The 24,480-nt window shown below is 37.9% G+C and overlaps 2 protein-coding genes across 4 annotated transcripts in view; one reads left to right on the top strand and one right to left on the bottom strand.

Annotated features, from left to right (window-relative positions):
* The window catches only part of LOC126375294 (cyclin-dependent kinase-like 1), a 69,483-nt gene that overhangs the window by 29,697 nt on the left and 15,306 nt on the right, over positions 1 to 24,480 (bottom strand). Inside the window, exon 1 of one of the 3 annotated variants that reach the window (XM_050022230.1) lies at positions 6,117 to 6,525. The exons of 1 other annotated variant lie outside the window; for it this stretch is intronic. In XM_050022230.1, the coding sequence (XP_049878187.1) occupies positions 6,117 to 6,184 (68 nt within the window). In that variant the 5' untranslated portion in view covers positions 6,185 to 6,525. Of the gene's footprint in view, positions 1 to 6,116; positions 6,526 to 24,480 lie in introns of those variants that run through there. One more of the 3 variants, XM_050022231.1, reaches the window with a different exon arrangement.
* The window catches only part of LOC126375307 (cell growth regulator with RING finger domain protein 1-like), a 55,492-nt gene continuing 38,728 nt past the window's right edge, over positions 7,717 to 24,480 (top strand). The window contains exons 1-2 of the mRNA XM_050022248.1: positions 7,717 to 8,174; positions 14,507 to 14,649. Coding sequence (XP_049878205.1) covers positions 8,077 to 8,174; positions 14,507 to 14,649 — 241 coding nt within the window. The 5' untranslated portion in view covers positions 7,717 to 8,076. The remainder of the gene's footprint in view (positions 8,175 to 14,506; positions 14,650 to 24,480) is intronic.

The following is a 24,480-nucleotide window of genomic DNA, read 5'->3' as shown; positions in this document are numbered from 1 at the left end:
CAATATAATTGATCAAATTGTTGAGAAGTGTGCATCTATTGAACTGCGAAAGAAAATCCTGCAAATGGGAGATGATGCGACTCTAGAAAGAATTATTAAAGAAGCTAATTCACTAGAATCAGTCAACATGCAGTTAGAAGGGTTTGATTCAGTAAACAAGACAATGCAAGGTATCAATAAGATCTTCACTAAAGCTAATAATACCTATGGAACCAGCACTATGCACAAAACAAAGCTGAAAATACAGACGAATTGTGGGAGATGCGGTAATCGAAACCACGGACCTAGCAGTCCATTATGCCCTGCTAGAAATAAAGACTGTCTTAAATGTGGTCTTGTGGGACATTTTAGACAGTACTGCAAAACTAAACAGCCATTGAAAAGGAAACTTGAAGCGGAACGACATACTGAAGGGAAAAAGAAGGCTAAAGTGAATGATAAGCAAGATGATATAAACCAGGTCGATGAACTAGAGGAAATATCTAAAAATATAGAATCTGAGACACCTCACTATGTTTTCCACATAGATGATGACGATGAGTTTGAATGTATGATTGGAGGAGTCAATGTTACTATGCTAGTAGATTCCGGCTGTAAACAAAATCTTATTATGGAGGAAACTTGGAATAAGATGAAAACTAAGAAAGTGACAGTGGATAAGCAGATTCCGAATCCTGATGTGAAATTTATGGCATATGGTAGCAATGTACCATTAGAAATCAAAGGTTCTTTTGAAGCAAACATACAAGTTGGAGGCAGTACGAAAAAAGCAACATTTTACGTTATCAAGAACGGAACACGGAATTTGCTAGGAAAGTTGACGGCAATGGCTTTGGGCATTCTCAAAATTGGATTAAACTTAGAAGAAATCAATCAGCTAGACATTTCGACATTTCCTAAGTTAAAGAACGTGTTAATTGAACTGCCAATTGATGATTCTGTAACACCTATTTCTCAGCCATACAGGTACCTAAAATAATTGTAATAAAATAACAATAAATATAATAATTAATAATAAATGCTAAGATAGATTGTTTAGTTAATTTGGTTAGTTTGTTCAATTTGATTTAAGTATAATAAAGAAAAACGTATTGTTAATTTTTATTGTTTTAATCTTAGGAGGATTCCGATACCTATTGAAGACAAAGTTGCAGCGAAAATAGACGAGTTAGCTAGAAGAGATATTATTGAAGAGGTTAGAGGTTCTTCTAAATGGGTCTCTCCAATAGTACCCATTTTAAAAGATAATGGGGATGTACGTATATGTGTCGATATGCGGCGAGCAAATGAAGCAATTGTGCGTGAAAATCATCCTTTGCCTACTATGGATAAATTACTACCAAAAGTACGAGAAGCAAAATATTTCACTAGACTCGATATAAAAGACGCTTTTCACCAGATTGAGATTGATCCACATTCTCGATATATAACGACATTCATCACGAGTAAAGGACTATACCAATACAAACGTCTGATGTTTGGTATATCATGCGCTCCAGAAATCTTTCAAAAGACACTGGAAAGAATATTAGTAGGTTGCGATGGAGTTATTAACTTTATCGACGACATCTTAATATTCGGGAAAGATCTTGCCGAGCATGATAGAAGATTAGAAAAAGTCATGAAGGTATTGAAAGAAAATAATGTGATGTTGAACAAAGATAAATGTCGTTATAGATTGAAGAAAGTAAGTTTTTTGGGACATGAGTTGTCAGAGCATGGAATAAGGCCATTAGAAAAATATATTTCTACTGTTCAGCAATTTAGACCCCCCACAACTGTTGGAGAAATTCGTAGCTTTCTGGGACTTATAAATTTTGTCAGTAAATGGATACCCAATGTAGCGACATTAACCGAACCCCTGAAAGAATTATTGAGAAATAAACACGGTGATAATTTTGATATTACGAATGGATGGGGGGAAAACCAGCGACAAAGCTTTAATGCTTTAAAGTCTGCACTCACTAACGTGACGACTTTGGGCTATTATAACGTTAAAGACCGCACAATTGTAGTGGCGGACGCCAGCTCAGTAGGACTTGGAAGTGTCCTGATTCAAGTGGATGGACACGGCCCACGAGTCATTGCTTATGGCCATAAAACTCTGACAGATTGCGAACGCCGGTATTGTCAGACTGAAAAGGAAGCCTTGGCCCTCGTATGGGCTATCGAACACTTTCATATATTTCTGTATGGCAAACAATTTGAATTGGTCACAGATCATAAACCACTAGAAGTGATATTTGGAATCAGATCAAAACCGTGTGCGAGAATTGAAAGATGGGTTTTGCGCTTGCAATCTTATAATTATAAGGTGGTTTATCGTCCGGGCAAAACGAATATCGCCGATCCGTTTTCACGATTGTGTAATGAACCAAAGTCTGGGCACACCGCTACAAGGGACAACTACGTTCACCAAATCGTGGAAAATAGTTTACCAGTAGCAGTTTCCCTCACAGAAATCATGCGGTGCTCCTCAGAGGACCAGGAGATCTTAAAAGTAAAAGATGGTGTTTATAATAGTAACTGGCACGAGGATGTCAAATTGTTCAAAATCTTCCAAGACGAACTCTGTTTTTACGAGGGAATTTTACTGCGAGGAACGAGAATCGTGGTTCCGGAGTCACTTCGTGAACGAGTGTTAAAGGCAGCCCACGAAGGACACCCTGGCATAGTAGGCATGAAGGCTAGGCTAAGGACAAAAGTATGGTGGCCAAAATGTGACAAAGATGCTGAAACCATGGTGAAATCATGCAAAGGTTGCACTTTAGTATCAGGACCAAATCCGCCGCATCCTTTAAAGCGAAGAGAATTGCCAGAAGAACCATGGATGGATGTAGCGGTGGATCTGATGGGCCCACTTCCTAGTGGTGATTATTTATTCGTCATTGTCGACTACTACAGTCGCTATAAAGAAATTAAAATATGTCGGAAAATAACCACCGTGGAAGTGGTAACCCACCTGAAAGAAATTTTCAGTCGTTTAGGGAATCCAGGCTCGATCACTGCCGATAACGGCAAGCAATTTTGTAGTGAGGAGTTCAAGTCTTTCTGCACCCAAAGAAATATAGTCCTTTTCAACACCGTACACCCTACTGGCCCCAACAAAATGGAGAAGTTGAGCGCCAAAATCGTGACATTTTAAAAAGGCTCAAAATTAGCCAAGTCGAAAAGAAAAACTGGCGAGAATCATTACTGGATTACCTAATGATGTACAATAGCACACCACATACAGTGACTGGAAAAACTCCGTCGGAGTTATTTTTTAAACGAAGATTTAGAGATAAGTTACCCATGATTAATGATATTCATGGAAAACCACAGGAAGGAGACTTGGAAATGAGAGACAGGGATCGTGTAAATAAAGAGAAAGGTAAAATATATTCGGACCGGAAGAGAAAAGCAGAAAGATGTACTTTAGAAGCTGGTGATAAAGTATATGTCAAACAGATGAGCAAGGATAATAAATTGAGTCTCAATTATGATTCTACACCTCATACTGTAAGGAAAAGTCATGGGGGAGATATATTAGTTGAAAATGACGAAACAGGACAGATATGTAGAAGAAACATAGTACATTTGAAAAGAGTAGAAGGGCAATGGAAGGTTTGTAATGAAAATGAAAGTGAGCAGAGAGAAGAGAAAGAAGGTGATGGAAATCAGGAAAGCATAGTTAGTGGCTAAGGGTCAAATATTCAAAATACTTATATTTTGTGGTCTAGCAAATGTCTTGAATATTGTTGTTGTAAAATAGAACAAAATTAAAGCATTTGTTTTAAATATTGTTGTTTTAAAGAATAATTAAATAAAATTAAAATAAGGAAGGGATGTAGTGTATTGATATTGCTATCCTTGTCTCGGGCGCATACGTCATCTGAATACAGAGCAAGACAAACAGTCAGTCAATGCAGGACGGTCTGCCTGTACAGAGTGATGGTGTGTTGGCGAGCCAAATCATGGCAGTATACAAAAGGTGTACTCTACACTTCATTTGACGGTGATTTCTTTGACAATGCTTCCTTTGATGTTGTTTTCTTTGGCAATGTTTCCTTTGATGTTGTCTTCTTTGGCGACCCTTTCTTTGGCAATGCTTGATTTGACGGTAATTTCTCTAGCAATGCTTCCTTTGATGTTGCTTTCTTCGGCGACCCTTTCTTTGGCAATACTTGATTTGACGGTAATTTCTCTAGCAATGCGTCCTTTGATGTTACTTTCTTTGGTGACCCATCCTTCGGCAATGCTTCCTTTGACTTTGCTTTCTGAGGCAATGCTTTTTTCGACGTTAATTTCTTTGCCAGCGCGTCCTTTGGCGATAATGTCTTTGGCAACGCTTCCTTAGACAACACTGTCTTTGGTGGCGTTGCCTTGGACGATACTCCATTTGGCAAAGGTTCCTTGGATATTACTTTCTTTGGTGACCCTCCTTTTGGCGACGCCGCTTTTGGCAATACTTGCTTGGACATGCCAACAAGAAAATATAGACGTTTCTACTTCTTTGTTCTATTTTATTTCTAAGCTACCTATATTCAAGATCTTTGTTCGAAGATCTCTACGTATGATAATGGGATTATACGCATACCTCGCAGGAATGACGTCTGGTGAAGTGATAGCTCGGTTGATTTGTCCTTTCATGTTGGATTTAACTTTTTAATTTCGGCCATAAACATAACAAAAATACGATAGGCAAACTTTTCAGCTGCGAAACATAATTTTATAATTATATAAAAACATGTAAAACCTAGTAGAAATTGTATAAACTATCATAATCAAAACTAGTCAGTTCAAGCAACCGACATGTTTTTAACATGACTAACATGATGGAGTTGACGTTATGGTGATAGAAGGGTGACAGAGGGATCTTAGAACAAAGAGTAGAATGAAAAAAAGATTTCTATACATTCGTATTTTGATATATTTGCATACAGCAAAACGGACGTCCGCTATTTTTGTGATGGACACATAGAGCAACACGGACCTCTTGAATGGACACGTGAACAACCTAGACACTTTGTTCACCAAACTGTTATAGAGGATGTGTTTTGCACGTCTAGGTTCACCTCGCGATCCTAGGTACTTCACCAGCCGTGGTGGAGCAACGTGGTCAGTACTTTCACTACGTTCTAAATACTTCCGTGGTCCAGTGGTTGAGCGTTGGGGTCACGATCCGGAGGTCCCCGGTTCGAATCCCGAACTGTGATCTCTATATTGGTTAGGACATTACAGGCTCATCAGTCGATTGTTCGAAAGTATGATGATCCGTGCTTCAGAAGGCACATAAGGCGTTGGTCCCGGTTACTGCTTACTGATGTAAGTACGTAGTCCTTACATGAGCCATGTCAGTACCCTTTGGCGGCTCAATAATAACCCTGACACCAGGGTTGATGAGGTTGGTCATCCACACCGCAACCCACACGAGAAAAGAAGACTACGGTTTTGCATGACTTAACCTAAAAAGCGTGTAGGTATGTAAACTTATATGACTGTACGAAGCTACCGTTTCGCAGTACTCTCTGAGCTTCAGAAGAATATTTCTAGAGTAAGATTAAATGAGTTATCAAAGCGTATCTTGTGTAAGTCATCAACAGTAAGTATAATATTACAAATCGATTGTGATATGTTTGCAATATTCAATCAAAATATTTATCGAATGTTTTGAAATACTGCGCATAACTGGCATAACTATTACATGTTTTTTATACTGCTATAAGTTTTATAACTTCCTTGCATTGTTATGCTAACTAGTTATACAGCGTCAAATTCCAAACAGAAATACTTAATACGATTTTACATGTTAAATCGTTTTAAGTATTATCGAATAATTTATGATGCAAACAATACAAGTACTTATTGCTTAGGTATTGGTACTATTGTAAGAAAATTTCCACAGAAAATTTCTGATCGATTTTTTTTCGCCTCGTCAGCAAAGGTCAGTTTCATAATGAGATAAGTAGGTACCGTAGGTACCTAAAGAAAACAAAAAGCGGTGACGTCGCTTTTTTATTCTTATTTTTTTAGGATAGGAATACTACTGGCCTGCATTAAAAAATTAAAAGCGTCTGCTTTTTGCAGTCTACCAGGCTGATATTTCTAAGTTGTTCTCTTTTACATACACGTACCTCCTCGGTAGCAGTGGCAGGTTGTTCCCAAATAACCACAGCCGTTTATCACCGAACCATTTCTCCATACAGGACGCCACGTTGTTCCACAGTTTGAAATCTGAACTCTACACGACACAAAACTATATTTCTTCATTCGCGTTCCTGAACGAATGAATTCGCGACCATTGCCTGTAGGATACTCGAAATTCAAAATCGAAAAACGCGCGAAAACGTCGTAAAAACAGCTGTAAGTGAAAAATGGCGGTTTAACAGAACAGAGATGTTTTCTTTCTGAAAGCCTGGGAGCTTTTAGTTGTAGTTGGAGTAATATCGATCGTTGTTTTGTTTACAGTTTGTGTCGCTCTGTATACATGACAACCGCGGTGGTAGGGTAAAGTCTAGGCTGGACGCTGAACTAAAATTTTCACTGTTTCCTATTTTGTGAAAGAATTTCGTGAAACAAAAATTAATTTTCTAAACAGGGCGACACTGGGTACATACCTCAAAGACTTAATCAAATTAAAAAAAAAACAAACATTTAAAAAAGGAATTTTGGAACTACAATTTGCGCTATGTAAATTTTATGTACCGCGATTTCACAAACAAAATGTAGGTTACCTATTGAAAAAAGTTAGGTATCATAACTCCGGGCCTATAACACTTCCATAAACCATTTGAAATCGAAGTTAATGGAAGTTTTTACCATAAAGTATTAAGCGTATGTTACGTACCGACCTAACATGAAGCACCCGAGTTACGTGACTTACCCAATTTTGTGTAATTTTACGAATTGATACGTACTCTATACTTATAGGTCCTCGATAAATACGTAATAAACACAAGAAGCCTGTAATCATCCTGAATTGGCTATCGAAGCGATAGATTTCATTATTTTATTATATTTAAAACAACCAAATACTTGCTTATTATTTAATTGAGTAGGTATAAAATAGTACCTAACTAACCAATCATGTAATTTGCGCTATGTATGTATGGAGTATGGACACACCAGTGACGAATAGATAATAGGTAACTTAAGTTTATCTTCAAGACACCACCAAATCTTTATTTTCTTCATTCTTCTCTTTGTCGTCGACTGGTGGCTCTAATTACACCGCCGGTAGAGATTGTGAGCGTGAGTCTATGTTTGTATCCATGTCTCGTTATAACATTTTTAATGTAAACTAATAAATTGAGAATCTATTTAAATTATTGGATTACATGCAAATATATGTAACGCAACATAATTAAAATAATAGGACGATACGCTACCAGACGAAGATTAAATTAAACAAATATTAAAAAGTACTAATCAAGTAATCAGTACTTATTGATTTTGAATAACGCGCGCTTTGTGATTTGTTTTTATTTTTTTCTTTATCAGCTGAAAGTGTAGCCAAAGTAAAAAACAAATGACTTAAATTACTACCATTTTCTACCAATCTATTAAGTTTAAAGTTGAACTTTCTAAAATATATTTTTCTCTTTCTATTTCATACGTGTTATGAGTGTTGTCTTCTTTACACCTTTTATTCATTCATTGTCACATCACACGTCATTCGTTCATTTTCTTCGGTGTTCGATCGCTCATTCGCTCTTATTCTGTCAAAATATCTCGCGTAGGAAGGTTGTCGCTTGCGTTCATCTGATCTTTGTTTGCCCTTTCTCGATCAATGATCATTGTTTTTGTTGTGAACTCGTGACCGCATGTCGATAACGAAAACATATTGATCTGCTGTTCACTAATTGTGCACACATTCGTGTATAATAATTAAGTTAAAACAGCTGTGAAATCACCGGTGATCGTCGTGAAATTTGTGATGAAATTTTGTTACCTTTTCACCGTGCAAAATAGACCGTTTTGGCAAGGTCGCGATGGTTTGAGATAAGTTAATAGAGTGGTGTGTGGACTGATGCGGTTTCCATTTGTGTTCTGTGCTTTTAAAGTGTTAATTTTGTGATAGAAAGTGTGTCGAAAATGGGTACAACGGGGCTCACATTGGCAGATTTGCCGAACATTTTTATAATGATAGGCGCTCTCGTAGCGCTCTTTGTGATGCTGGTGATACTTCTGAGGTGAGCTATTTATAAACAACAATGCTCCTTGTGATATAAACTTCTATTCTTAAAAAGATTTGTGACAATTATTTACTCATTGTGTTGATGTACACATTTCAGCCTCATTGTTATAACAATTGCATGTGAACACCATCCATCTGCTATTTAAAACCTTGTTATTTCAAGCAGAGGTTAAATTGAAGAATAAATAGAACTAGATTTGTCATACAACATTTTAAGATAAGAAACTTGAGGATGGTCAATATGAAATTATTCATCAAATTTTCCTTATGTAGGTACCATTCAAATACTGTAGTTCGAATTAAAGTATTTAAATAACTTATCTAATCTGAATCTAATTAAAATTAATGGTCATTTTCCCTTATGACAAATAAACTAAGCATCCATCAAATTTTAGTTTAATAAAACAATCAACACTCTGCCATTGAAATCTAAATTATGTTAAGTATACATATATCCATAATTTTATGCCTATTTCCCACCATGGTTAGTAGAGTCTATGGAACTCCATTACTTCCATCTTGACGTACCTACCTTCTTCTCTTAAATTATTTATAGTTCTACACATTAAAAAAATTAATATTTTAGATAGATAGATATCTATCTATGTAACATATAGGTATAATTATGTTATTTATTATTATTCCATATTTAGAAAGCAAAAAGAAAGTTTATCTATTGTCATTATTATTGTCTTTTGATTTTAATAGTTTACCCTTTGTATGTGTTAACAATGTTTGAATAGGCTACCTACTTGACAGCCTAGTCAAATGAAATATCATCATCTCCCTAGCATTATCCCATTTTTCACAGGATCCGCTTACCTAACCTGAAGATTTGACAGGTCCAGTTTTTACAGAAGCGACTATCAAATAAGATACATCAAAACAAAAGTTTTGGTTGGAGCTTGTATGGAAATAAGTACTGTCCTGTGACGTTAATAAAAGTAGTCGAACATTGTACCCTTTTTTATTTAATTGATAAATAAAATTCTAAAATACTTAAGTCGAAAAGTAAAATGATTTTTGGTCTGGCTTCTATTTCTAGTATTTTATTATTTATCTTTGACCCAGTCAAATACGCTATTGAACAACTTTGTTGTAATATTATTTCTTTGTAATATTAAATATTATTTTTTTATAGCATAATGTAACATTGTTACCTGAACGTACTTTAACAGCTGTTTACTGTAAGTGCAATAGAAAATATAACCTTTTTAAGTGGGGGCCTGTTGTATTTCCTAATGTTTATAGTCCTAAAGTCGATTTTCCGAACATCATTTTCCTAATATTTAATTGTACTAATGTTCGATCATCCTAAATATTGATTATCCTACCGTAATACTTGTCCTAATATTCTTTAGTTCTAATATTAATGTCCCTAAAGTTTGAAATTCCGAATTTTTCATTCCCTATATGATCTATTTGACATATTTTGGTTAGTTGTGACCATCGAGGCCCGAAGGGCCGAGAGGCGGCGGTGAAGATTGTTTCGTAACGACAGCAGTCACGGGTGCGAGCGAAGCGAGCACGGAAATTCGCGGCACCCCGACACTGTAGATATAGGTTACGAAGGCTGTATGGCAGGGGGCGAGCAAAGCGAGCCCCCTGCCATATAGCCGAGTGGGTTAGGTTACTTGTGACCATCGAGGCCCGAAGGGCCGAGAGGCGGCGGTGAAGGTTCTCTATTGTATTCCCTAAAATTTCTTATCCTACTTTTTATTTTCCTTCACATTTTATTTAGGACTATACATTTTAGGAATATAAACGATTGTAACTATGGACATTAGGGCTTACCATCATTAGGATGAAAAAAAATAGGGCAATGAACACTAGGAGTTAACAAAATTGGACTAGGATCATTAGGACATTCGATACTTAGGACTAAAATGTGAAGGAAAATAAAAAGTAGGATAAGAAATTTTAGGGAATACAATAGAGAACCTTTTTAAGTGTGGATCATACTAGAACACCACTTGGAATTAATTTCAAACAAAGTGCAATCACTTTGACAGTTCCATAAATCATTTAAATCAATTTATAAACAGAAAAATAGAATACCCAGGTAGATAGGTGTAATGCCATTGTTGTTACAAGCACAAAGTCTGCTTCAGTTTTAATACAGTGAAGAGTTTGAATCTTTGGCCCGTTTGTGCTATGCTGGCAGGTACATAAGCCTGAATGTAAAACTTTATTTTATAAAAATAATATATAAATGCATGTTTAAGTTTATTAATATTATTAATTGTGTATTTCCATTTTGTAATTCTGGATTTGAGAATTTTCAGAAATAAATTATTGAATATGAATTACAGGTCAAAAAGAATAAAAATTAAATAAATAGCAAAACAATTTTGAATCAATTGATTAGTTGGAATTTGAATAGAACAAAAAGTATTTATTAATCTGTTGTTGAAATGACATATTTATATGTTACGTAACAAGTTTATAGAAAACGTAATAAATGTTGCCACATTCAGAATTTCTTATCTTTTAATGAAACTGATAAAATTTTACTAGGTAGGTATGTAGTTATCTTTTGGCTGCAAAGTGTATTTACCAATATAGATATGGATAAAGGGTTACAAATCTTTTCTACATCTTTGGAATTTTATTTACTACTGATTCTAGCAATAAGTGTTCCTCCTATTACATGGGACATAAAAATAGCTGGAGAGGAGTGTGTGTATATAACTTGAGCTCACGACTATACCCCAATTGGGGTAGTCAGGGGTACATCCATCGCAAGATGAACTAAGTACCCACACCTCACCGAGCTGTCTGTTAGACCGTGATAGGTGGTGAACCTTAACGCCGTCTATAATGGTCGAGCCACCTGTGTTAGTGAAAACTGCAAAAAAATTATAAGTGCAAGTCTGGTACCGAGATTCGTACTGGCGCTCCCCGTTTGAGAAGCAAGCTGGTGAGCCACAGGACCACATTTTGGGGAATCCAGCCAGGAGAGACCATCAATAAAAAAAAAACATTCTAAAAAATAACATGAACAGATATCTATACCTGTCTATACTGTAGAAATGCCCATTGATAATTTGATAGTAATACTAATATTTTATCAGCTGAAGAAATTAGTATAATTGCATATCTTATAACTATTATTATGTAATTAATGACAGAGACAATCAATCTTATGCAATGTCATAATTTAATAACTTCTGTCATAATAATATAGGTAATAATATATCTATTCAATAGATTATTATTATTCACACCATAAAAAAACTTTATTGCATTTATTGGTTTTAGAATTTAAGCAAAAACTAAATTATTAATTGTATCTATAGATTATAGATGTTATGGGCGATAGGCTGATCCCTTATCACCATAAGGTTCATCATATCCAGCTTACGACATCGTATCAACAGTGGCTGCAAGTTGTCTTTGATTACTTGTGGCTCTGCCCACCCCACTAGGGATTACGGGCGTGAGTTTATGTATGTATGTATGTATCTATAGATTAATAAATACAGTAACATTAAATTAATTTCAATCCATAATAATTATTATTATTTATTACATCAATAATTGCATGTGCAGAAGTAAAAATAACTTAATTATTCATATATTAAATATTTATTTTAATTGAAAATTTAGTCCTAATACTGCAGTATTAGTAGGATAAGTAATTAGTAAATATAATTATGATTATTATATTAGATAAGTATAATTATTAATTACTATTATATAAGTATTATTATTATTATTATCAAACACAGGTGAATGAACTTAATAATTCCAAGGATTGTCATGTAGGGCGCAACACGCACTAATAAGGGTCGGAAGTAACAGGGTAGACTAATTAACTACAAGGCCGAAGTTGTTTCACTTGCTATTTGTTTCTTAATAATAATATTACATTCTTTGTATATCTTTTTTTAGCCAACTATAAATAAAGTGTACTTAAAGGAAAATACGAAACTTTTTAGGGTAAACTAACAAGTATTTAAGGAAAAGTTGAGTTATGGTGATGGCAAAGGAAAACCTAGAGGAAATGGGTCAAGAACGCGTTCAAAGGCCGTACAGTCATGAGCAATATAATGTACCCACTTTAACACTCTGTCGCACTAACATATTTGACATTTAGTGAGACTTACAGTTCAATTTGTCAAAAAAGTTAATGTGACATGGTACCAAAGTGCATATTAATGCCCGTGACCGTACGTTACGTGGCTAACATTGTTATGATCGATTAAAATCTGAAATAGACAAAACTAAGAATATGTAGAGAGAAAGAACGAAAGTAGACTTAGGAAATGATACGGGTGTAAGTGGTATGGTTGGATGAGGAAGGCCTATGCGTACATACCGTGATCAGGGGGGTTAAATAGGCCACATCAAAGCAATTCATGTAGAAAAGCAATATTGCTATTTGACATTTGTTTGCATTGCGCACCTGCTTTCATATGCGCAAATGTCAAATTACAATGTTGCTTTTTTAGATGAATTGCTTCAGTGTGGCCTTTTTAACCCCTCAGATCCAGGGTGCTTTAAAGTCGTAACACCGACAGTCCTTTTAAAATCCAAACTCCATTGTTTTACTATTGTGTCTGGAAACCTCGGCTTAAAGAAAGATCAGGGGGGTTAAAATGGCCACATAGGAGCAATTCATCTAAGAAAGCAATATTGCTATTTGACATTTGTTTGCATTGCGCACTTAATTTTATATGCGCAAATGTCAAATTGCAACATTGCTTTCTTAAATGTATTGCTTCCATGTGGCCATTTTAACCCCCCAGGACTAAAAAGGCAATTCATCTAAAAAAGCAATATTGCTATTTGACATTTGCTTGCATTGCAATGTTGCTTTTTTAGATGAATTGCTTCGATCTAGCCTTTTTAATCCCCCAGGTTAGGAGTACTCTAAACCGGTGAACATGTATGAAGTCTTTGATGAGAGTGTAAGAAGCGAAAGTGTCAGGATCGTAGTATGTGGAATTCCGTAGGTCTCTGTCTACCCCGACGGCAAATAGGCGTGGTCTTATGTAATAATAATTTCACGAATATTGTTTGGTGCAAAACAAACTGTCAATTAAATGCTTGAAAACAGGAAATACATTTTAATTTACTTTATTTAGAGCACTAGTGAAATAAATGCGTGTCTTGAAATAACAAGGTCTCAAAATAATTATTAGGTATTAATTCGCTGGTGGTGGCTAGACGCCTTGATCGCCAAACCTGTGGTACTGGATTCGATTCCGGGTCGGATTAAAGGAAACGATTTTTCTAGATTGAAGTTCTCTTCGATTCCGCACCGTGCTGGTCGCATCATCTCGCTCTAGTCGCATTGTCTATTATACTGCTATTGGCATAATCTTCTATCGTGTGGGTTGTGAAGTGGTTTACCAACATCAGCAACCCTGGTGTCAAGGTTATTGTTGAGCTGCCAAAGGCCCCTGACATGACTCATCTAACGACTACGTACTTACATCAGTTAGTAATAACCGGGACCAAACCCACACTTCCCTGAAATGTATTTTTCGGAATTATGTGACCTAACCTGTATTGGGCTGGTTTTCCTTTAGCGGGTTGGAAGGTCAGACAGGCAGTCGCTACTGTAAAAAAGCGGACCTGTCAAATCTTCAGGTTAGGTAAGCGGGCCCTGTGAAAAACGGGATGACGCTGGAGATGGTGATCGGGAAAACGTGAGGAAAACCCATATACACGACAAATCAGAGGAGGGAAGGGAGATGATGATGTAGTTTTTTTTTAAGTATAGTTACGAAAATTGTTATGGAAGAACGGAGTCACCTTTTTTTTAGCGTTGGTAAATGCTTTACGCATACCACGCCGCCCGGGGGGACGACGTGGTTATGTGGGACTCCCCGGGTGTCGCCACCCGGTATACCCACTAAAACCCAACGGTGGTCCTCCTTGCCGCCGCGGCGCCGTGTGGCGGGGATACGGGAACGCAATTGCACACAACCGCGTCCCTGCCGGCGGATGCCCTTTGGGGCCCAGCGCCCACGGGAGCACAGAACGGAGTCACCTAATACAAGCATATCTATGCTTGAAAGGCGGCTCCAAACCCAGTATAAACTATGTACCAAAAGATACTGCAATAAACTTTTTTTTTTACTTTTGTATGCGCAAATGTCAGAATGCCAACTGGGCACCCTCAGGCCTGTTGTCTTAAACGTTGTACCGGGTGAGAGCCTTCAGCGCTCCCCATTTGTCCGGCCAAGTAGTTAATGCCATCTGCGGCAAATCTACAATAAGTCACGTCAAAAAAAATGACAGAATGCAATATTGCAATTTTAGATGAATTGCTTTGATGTGGTCTTTGTAACCCCCTGACCATTTTTCCGCCCGCAGGAACATGGAGGTGCTCGGGGTGGTGGGTGAGGGTCGCGAGCAGTCGTGGCGGCGGGCCATGCAGCCGCCGCGGCTTCTCATGCAGCGCGTACACATACCCTTCACCTTCAAACTGCAGGACAACGCGCCAACAGCTTATAGCGGTAAGTTGGCGCTTATAACCATATCACAACTTACGCCGGATTCGAGGAAGGTTCGAGTTAGATTCAGAATCATTTATTCAACGAAATTATCATAGATAAACTTGTTAAAACTCAATTTAACATTTTTGAATCTACGTCATTTCGAAAGGTTTTATGGCTGAAGAGAAGAAATGACAAGAAACTGCAACAGCAACACATCTTTTAAATCAATGTAGATGTACATTACCAAGTTGTTTAATAACCATATGAACACTTAAATGACAGTTTATACCGGGCATTTTAATCATTTAGGTAATCATCAATCTTATAATAATCTATTTTACATAAAGTAAGCTTTACATGAGCTTTAAAATTATTTTCTGACAAGTTCAAGATACTGTCTGCGGGCTTAGCACCGTAAGCGCGCGACTCTTTCTCGGCTCGACATATGTCACCCGTCACTCTCTCACAGTACTGCACAGAAAGAGACAGATGATCTCTGTCGCGACGAGAAAGAGTCGCGTCGCTAGGCCCGCAGAAGTAGTCAAAACTAAGATCTGAATATGTAGAGAGAATGAATGAAAGGAGACTTGACATAAAACATAACATATTATGTGCTCAGCAGTGTACTGCTGGGCACACGCCTCCCCTCAATCAACCGGAGGGTGTTTGGAGTATACTCCACCACGCTGCTCCACTGCGGGTTGATGGAGGTGTTTTTACGGCTAATAGCTTGGACCAACGGCTTATGGTGCCCTCCGAAACATAGAATCACTCTGCTTACGTTAAAAAGAAGGTGACGACTCCCGGTCCGGGTATTACCTAACATAATATCACGCCTATGTCCCCCAAGGGGTTGGCAGAGGTGTATAGTATACCCCCCACTACTTGTCAGCTGTGTAAGTTCCATGTAAATAGATGGCGAATATATTACTCTTGCATTATCCTGTGTCCGTCCGTCTGTCTGTCTGTCTAATTGGTCATCAACTCGTGTACCTGTGGAGGTTAAACTGATATGTAAGTCTTAATGATAATTTATTCGCAGTCAAAACAATAGGTTGTTAATATATCTTATTGCATTATCCTGTGAACAATAGTACCAAGAACAGATGTAATTAAAACAATAATTCCATGGCTACAGTACACTATAATCATCTATACTAATGTAATATCTTCTTCTTCCATCGTGTGGGTTGTGAGGTGAATTACCAACCTCATCAACCCTGGTGTCAGGGTTATTATTGAGCCGCCAAAGACCCCTGACATGGCACATTCACTACGTTTTAACGACCTCCGTGGTCCAATGGTTGAGCGTTGGGCTCACGATCCGGAGGTGGGGACATATCACAAAAATCACTTTATGATCTCTAGTTTGGTTAGGACATTACAGGCTGATCACCTCAATGTCCAAGAAGTAAAATGATCCGTGCTTCGGAAGCCACGTTAAGCCGTTGGTCCCGGTTACTACTTACTAATGTAAGTAAGTAGTCGTTACATGAGCCATGTCAGGGGCCTTTAGCGACGGGATTCTCTTAAAATGCATAAATGTTTTTGTCATAATTTTAATTATCATAATCCTTTTTGCATAACGTTTTTTAGCATAATAGTACTTTCCCATAATAACATCTAGGAATACTGTTTTGTTAGGTATAACTTATTTTTGGACTAATATTTGTTGGTATTAATTTGATTCGCATATAAATAGGTATCCATAATTCTTTTTTAGAATAACAAATAGTGTTTTGTCATAATTTTTACAAGGCATAACATTAGTTTAGGGTGCCCCTAAGACGCCAGCATGTTTATCTTACACACGAAAAGTATACCGAATGATGACCAACAGCATGAAATAGTGGCAAAAAATATAAAAAGTCACAATCATGAATCAAATGCAGCCAAGGAAAAAGTAAGTTTCGAAAATGTTCAAAGTTGCGTCAAACCTTTTCTTATTCGGAGTATAGTTTTTATGCTTATAATAATTATGCTTATATATCATTATTGCCATTAGTTATTATGCTTATAGTAGTTATGACTTTCAAAATTATGCTTAAAAAGTTATGACAAATTAATACTATGCGAAACTAATAATAGGACAAGTAACAGTATGCCATGGTAAATTATTACATAAAATTTTATGAGTAAAAATAGAGAACCTTTAGCGACTCTATATAATAACCCTGACCCTAGGGTTGATGAGGTTGGTAATTCACCTCACAACCCACACGATAGAAGAAGAACGTGACTTATTTATCAATAAGTGAATTGAAAGGATTGGAATTTTCTGCGGTGTTCTGTATTTCCGAATGCATATGGGATATATCGTCCCTTAGCTTACAACACCGCTTAAGTCATTTTTACCAACTTTACAGGAGACGAAAAAAAATGTCTTATTTAAAATATCTGTAGATTTTTTTATTGCTACTTAATACATACTCTAGTTAGCGGTTAATAAGTAATTATTTATAAGTACTTATTTTGACGATTTACTTTATTTTAACCTTTATTTTCTTCTTCATCCAATGAAATGTAAAAACCGCCAATTTTCGACTTGAGCGGTGTTGTAAGCTAAGGGACGATATGGGTCTTTCAAGGCCAGAGTGAACAGGCACGTTCTGGGCGAGCTCTTCATCTTAGGCCTCGTCTATACTTTCGGGCAAGTCTGGGGCCAAGACCAAACCCATCAAAGGTAAAAAAAAATTCAACAGTTCAGTAGCTTTTAGCCACTATTTACTGGTGCGTCATGATCTAAATTGTATACCATTGTGCTCGTAGGTCAAATAACTGTCAAATGAATGAGGAGCACAAAAACTCGTTCAATACGTACTCAGTGACACTGTGCAAACAACAGCTGTATACAATACAAACAGCGAAAATTAGAAAGAAGAAAGAAAGAAACGTTTATTATAAAGGGACACCACAGTAACAAATACAAAACAAATATATAATTTAAAACACGGAGTAACACACAACTTACAATCAAACAAAACACATAATAAAAACAACATACACGAGAAATACAAATAATTGAGTGTATGGACTGGTCAACGATGGTGGTGGTGTCCTTTATAAAAGGGCCTCACTCAGCATAAGCCGCGGCGCTAGCCACGACGCTGGTATTCTGTGGACCCTGCTAAGTGAGGCACGGAAGCCGTTTTACTTGCTGTTTTAATTACTTGCTGTTTAGTCGTTTACAGTTGACCAGAGCTTCTCAACCTTTTTTTATAACATAACCACTCACGATCTGGAGGTCCCGGGTTCGAATCCCGGTGGGGACATACCACAAAAATTACTTTGTGATCTCTAATTTGGTTAGGACAATACAGGCTGATCATCTGATTGGCCGGAAGAAAGATGATCCGTGCTTCGGAATACACGCTTATCTGTTGCTCCCGGTTAGTACTTACAGATGTAAGTACGGAGTCGTTACATGAGCCATGTCAGAGGCCTTTGGCGGCTCTTAATAGTAACCCTGCGTTGATGAGGTTGGTAATCCACCTCACAACCCTCACGATAGAAGATGTTAAAATACTGATTTAAAAAAATATATAAATACGGCATATTCAAAAAATTAAAAATAAACGGTTAAAGAAAACGGAAAGCATCTTCAAGGTAAACGTGGTGGCGCATGAGACTATTGAACTCATCGAACCTTTGTTCATATTTACCGGTCGTTTACACACATCTGTCATTTTTTATGGCAAAAAAATATCACCTTATAGCATAGAATAAGTAATATACGTATAGAACGGCAACTCTCCGCTCCCCACCAGGGGCTGAGCTAGGTTTACCTCACCCCCTTCGGTCTTACTTTAGTCTTCAATAGTATGGGCGTCACACGTCACACACATATGCCTGTGTACGATAACGTAAATGTGTAGTGTCTGGGTTTTTTTGACGTAACTTATTGTAGATTTGCCGCAGATGGCATTAACTACTTGGCTGGACAGATGGGGAGCGTTTTTTTATTACTATGAAGCCGCCCAAGACCCCTGACATGGCTCATGTAACGACTACGTACTTACATCAGTAAATAGTAACCGGGACCAACGGCTTAACGTGCCTTCCGAAACACGGATCACCTTACTTTCGGACAATCTGGTGTTCAGCCAGTAATGTGCTAACCAAACTAGGGACCACAAAGTATTTTTTGTGATATGTCCCCACGGTGAATCGAACTCGGGACCTCCGGATCGTGAGCCCGACGCTCAACAACTGGACCACGAAGGTCGTTATACGAAAATGTTACATTGACCTTCAACAAGTTTATCCATGATGATTACGTTGGATAAATGATTGTGATTGTGATACATGAGTGTGATGGGTTGAAAATCAGTGTTGCCCTCTGGGTAAATTTTCACTGAACCCTGGCCTTTTTTGGTGAACTGCGGCACCCATATACCTTTATGTTGTCCAACTAAATATTAATGTCAATGTGTGTATAATTTAATGTTGTAAATGGCCCCGATTCCTGCAGACACCGCCTAATTATATTTTAAGTTATATCCGTAATTTTCATATCCGTCGAAAAGGAAAGGGACGGATGATTCACAGCTCTTAATTTTAGGAAGAATGAGTAAATGAATGAATAACCGGGGCGAATCAAAAGGTACGTCCCTGGTATGCAATCCGTTTGACGTGCTGTCTACTTAACTGTGTCGGGTTATTGATGGATGTAAAATTTTTAGATGGTTGGTTTAGATTTGTGCTTAAAATTGACGTGTGTTCCATAAATTTTATGCTTGTCGATTACCCGTCCCTTTCCTTTTCGGCGGATAAGAAAATGACAGATATAACTTAAAATAAAATTAGATGGTATTTACAGGAATTAGCACCAATGTATATGTGTGTCGTAGATTTTACCTGAATAAACTTTTATTATTATTATTATTTTGATTTCTGAAAGCCGTCAAATTTGCATAAGAATGCAGGACTCCGCGCCGCATTCGGCGCACCTCTGCATTGCAGAGAACCTCTAATGTTCCCTCATACTCCTCTCCCCAACCATCCATCTATATTGCACTTCCAAATTGCTCAAGTTTTAATATTAAGCAGCTGGATATACAGAATATTCTTACTTAAACAAAATGAAGTTTAGTAAATTCAGTTGAATATGGCCTCCGTGGTCCAGTGGTTGAGCGCTGTGCTCCGGAGGTCCCGGGTTCGAATCCCGGTGGGGACAAATCACAAAAATCACTTTGTGATCCCTAGTTTGGTTAGAACATTACGGGCTGATCACCTGATTGTCCAAAAGTAAGATGATCCGCGCTTCGGAAGGCACGTTAAGCCGTTGGTCCCGGTTATTACTTACTGATGTAAGTACGTAGTCGTTACATGAGTCATGTCAGGGGCTTTTAGCGGCTCAGTAATAACCGTGACAGCAGGGTTGATGGGGTTGGTAGGCCGTATGACGTATTTTGAGAAAAAAGTAACAATGAATAGGTAAGTATATCAAAAGATTACGACGCTTTATCTTATATTTAGACTTATAAACATAGCCAAGTAAATTGTCTATCATACACGATCATATGACTTGGTCTACAAGTAATATTTTCTTCCATAAATCCAGTCATATTTTAGAACAGTATGCCGGTCTTCCCCACATTGAGTAAACACCTAAAATCAGTAAGTTGATTATAGTCGCAAAATGTGATGTAATCTAAAATTACAATTAGCCAAAAAAACGTATAATATTCTCGAAATTCAGCTCGTGTGTTGTGTTATTTTCGAATACAAATGCGAGGTCAATCCGTTTAGGTACCAAGCACGATAATCTTATAACTCTATTTGTTTCGCCAATCCCATTGTAGTCACAGCATCAATGATAACGTAGTCACGACCTAAACGCCATAAGCGACCGTCGCATGCGCATCAAAACAGCGGACGAGTGCGCGCGCACTTGCACCCGCGCCGTGCGTTCACCTCGTCATAGTGTACAGATATCAGTAGGTTAGCAAGCGATTGGACAACGCACGTACATATGAAATTAAATTATGAGCGCTTAGACCTTGGGGGTTAAAATGGCCGCATTGAAACAATTCATCTAAATGCGCAATGCACACAAAATGTGATTTACGACTATCAAAACGAAAACTTGGTTTCACCTTTTCACCATAAGGCGACGTACTCGTATGTACGTAGTTCTTGTGACTTTTAGTCCTGCCTATCCTAATAGGCATTACAGAAACACTAATGGGTTCGGTTCTACTTCTTCTATCGTGTGGCTTGTGACGTGCATTACCAACCTCATCAACCCTGGTGTCAGGGTTATTATTGAGCCGCCATACGCCACTGACATGGCTCATGTAACGACTACTTACTTACATCAGTAAGTTAAGTAGTAACCGGGACCAACGACTTGACGTGCCGTCAGCTCTACTGATACCCAGGTCTCACACACAGAGATGTTGTTGTGCTCTGCTTTGTGTGTAGAAGGCGGTAAATAATACGGCGACTACGTCATTATTATCAATTAGGCTCACCTCCCACACAAAAATTACACGTTTCTTGCAGTCGATCGTAGAAGAAGAGAGAAAGTATTGCCATTTTATACATTAAAAAGTAAAAAAATATAATTTGTTGGATGTTGCCAACACCAGGAGTGTAACCACTGTTTTCTGTTTGCTATGGCGTCGTGCGCATGACTACCACAATATTACTGTAGATTGTAGAATCAAAACAAGTTCCATGTTTACGATATGTATACCTACTTCGCAAATATGAATACACTATGTTTATAAATTTTAGTTTATAGAGTGATATGTAGATGGCCGTTAGGGAAAAAAATACTTATAAGTAAATACTGCGCAGATTATTATGATATACTCGATTTCCGCCCGCGACTTTTCATTCTCTTAGAGAGTGATTATCAGGATTCAACTATCCTCTCTTTTCTAAGTCTCAAACTATCTCTATACCTCTTAAGTCAGTTCAGCAGTTTGAACGTAAAAAAGGTAACAGACGGACAGAGTTACTTTAGCATTTATTATTCAGTATGGATTACATTATAAATATTTAAATAAATATAAATGACGCAGAATCGTGATCAGGAAATAAACAGTCCGTGCGCTCTGCTCCTTAATCATTAGCGGATTACGGCAATTTAGACTAAACGCCGAACTTCGATTTCTTAGCCGGTGCCGATTTAGTGTCAAAAGTACTGAAATCATTCGTTCAATCGGCTTGCCGAACTACATGTGACGTCACGAATCGGGGATCGCCATCTTGGCTGCTTACGCGGTGCGACAGTAACGATTACTCACTTACATCACTAAATAGTAACCGGGACCAACGGCTTAACGCTTCCGAAGCACGGCTCATCTTACTTTGGAACAATCAGGTGATCAGCCTGTACGTAATGTCCTAACCAAATTAAACCGTTCTATAAACAGTAGATAGATAAGCAGCAGCCTCCGTGGTCAAGTCGTTACAGCATTTGTCTTACAATCTGGAGGTCCGGGTTCGATTCCCGATGAGGACAATGTCTAAAATAACTTTTTGAATCACGCTGGTTGTCTGAAAAAGGAAGATGATTCCGTGCTTCAGAAGGCACGTTAAACTGTTGTACCCGGGTTACTAGCCCAAATGCCTCCACCAACCCGCGTGGCGGAGTATGCCCGCTGCCAGCAGTGGGACGTATACAAGCTGTTTATGTAAGCAGGAGATTTTATTATTTATTCTAAGGCATTACGTAGGCATATCCAAATGCCGGAAAATGCACACGCCTGAATAAATAACTCGCTAAAACGGACCACGTAATGTTCAGAACTTCTCGTTACACGTACAAATAGGGAAATGATCTGATCAATATTTGAACACGATTTGGCTGTTGCGCGCCTCTGGGTATTTGCAGGATCTCTCTCTCTTTATTTAAGAGCTGCGCTCTTGTCGGTGGAGTATCGCCATTCCTCTCTTCTTCCCGCCAAATCCTTAACCTCCTGATACGACACGATCTGGGGCCTGTTTAATAAAACTTACAATTGTAAATTACAACGACAATTTGATGTTCATTACGTAGCTAATATCAAACTGCAAAATATTCGTGATCACACACTCCGCAATGTACCTTCTCTTTTATTTGTTTCATAAATGTTCTCCTTGGTCTACGCCTTCCTCTCTTCCCTTCTTTTTCCTTCTATGATGTTTGCATTTGCAGGATATAGACCCAAAATAAAAAGCTTCTCTTTCGTTGAAGGAAAAACGGATGCTGTTCGTAATCCCCGATTCTGTGGCCTTACCAGGTTGTGAGGTGGATGACCAACCTTATCAACCCTGGTGATTTCATCATGGGCCTACGGTGGTTCTATAATAACATCATGGTTATTGGTGATCATCATCAGCCCATAGCCCATAATCTTCTTCTCTCGTGATAGTGTTACGTTGAGTAACATAAACATACTCCACCAACCCGCAGTGGAGCAGCGTGGTGGAATATGTTCCATACCTCCTCCGGGAATCCGGGATTTGTGGCCGGTTAATGGCAATAGGCTCGCCCCATATTACATGGCAAGGAATGGGTGTACTATAGACCAGCGATGTTAGGGAGCTCCGTAACCGTAACCGAAACTTTCGGATATCCGAAATAAAAGTTTCGGATAATATCGGATAGGGGCGGAGCCTAATTGAGACTCGTTATGGCAAGTTGTTTTGATCGGCTGGCCGCTGCCAGTGCAGACACACACGCCTCGCGCTTTGTTTGTTTTTCTTCTTTTGTCGTCATAAAATAATACGTATACTATAACTTGTCATTATGAATAAAACCACTTTATTACCTATTTGTATTTTACTTTTGAAATTTCTTAAATCCGTTTCCAATCCGTATCCGAAATTTCATATCCACAACATCTCTGCCTCTCCCTTCGGGGATCAAGGCGTGGTGCTTTGTGTTATTATAATTTGTGTTTATGATGGACGGTGATTCATGTTTGCAAGTCGGCCATTGATAAATTGGTTACGTGCTGTCGGAGCGCTAAGAATAGGAGACCTAGGCTGGGTATTGTGGGACTAGCGATAGTTAGACTTCAGGTTATCTAGGTAGGGTTGCCACTTTTTTAAAAGAGAGTTTATAATTTGTGTTTTTGTATGAAAAAATCAGGAACACTTTATTCTACGAATGGTCGCTATCTGTCCATTGAGAAATCAACCCTTACTAATATACTCATAATATGCCAATAATAACCCTAACACCAGGGTTCACCTACCTAACCTCACAACTCACACGATAAAAAAAGAAGAAGAATATACTTTTCGGAAAAGAATATGGACAGAGTAGTTTTAATTAACCCTTGGGTTTTGGATTGCTTTTTCCATAAACATTGTTAACTTATTTATTTATTTAAATAACCGCTTAAGTGCATGTGTACTTAATCAGTTACCGCCTTCAAATTCGAATATTACGTCGCGTCGTTTCTAAAATGCAGATTTGATTGAGGTCAGACGCCAATCTATTTTGCGTCGCCAAAGGGTAACTATACCAGTCACTGACTATTATACATTATTTTATATTAGTTAGAACAATAAGTGATTGTGTTGCTTGATTCTATGTAAGTCCCTGTTATGCCTGTTGCAAGCCAACTCGGGAAAGCAGAACATTTTTTCTTTCTCTGTTTTCTTATATTCCTAATGTAAACTGCCTTCAAAAGGCCACATCGAAGCAATTCATCTAAATAAACAATATTGAAATTTGACATTTGCGCATACAAAAGTAAGTGCGCAATTCAAACAAATGCAAAAATAGCATATTGCTCGTTTAGATGAATTGCTTCGATGTGGTCTTTTTAACCCCCAGTAATCATCATCATCACCTCCTCCGTTATCCCGTTATTCACAGGGTCCGCTTACCTGAGGTGAAGATTT

This window comes from Pectinophora gossypiella, chromosome 18, assembly GCF_024362695.1.
Source record: "Pectinophora gossypiella chromosome 18, ilPecGoss1.1, whole genome shotgun sequence".
Taxonomy (NCBI): domain Eukaryota; kingdom Metazoa; phylum Arthropoda; class Insecta; order Lepidoptera; family Gelechiidae; genus Pectinophora; species Pectinophora gossypiella.
The sequence above is the reverse complement of the archived record's forward strand: the minus strand, read 5'-3'. Positions and strand labels throughout refer to the sequence as shown.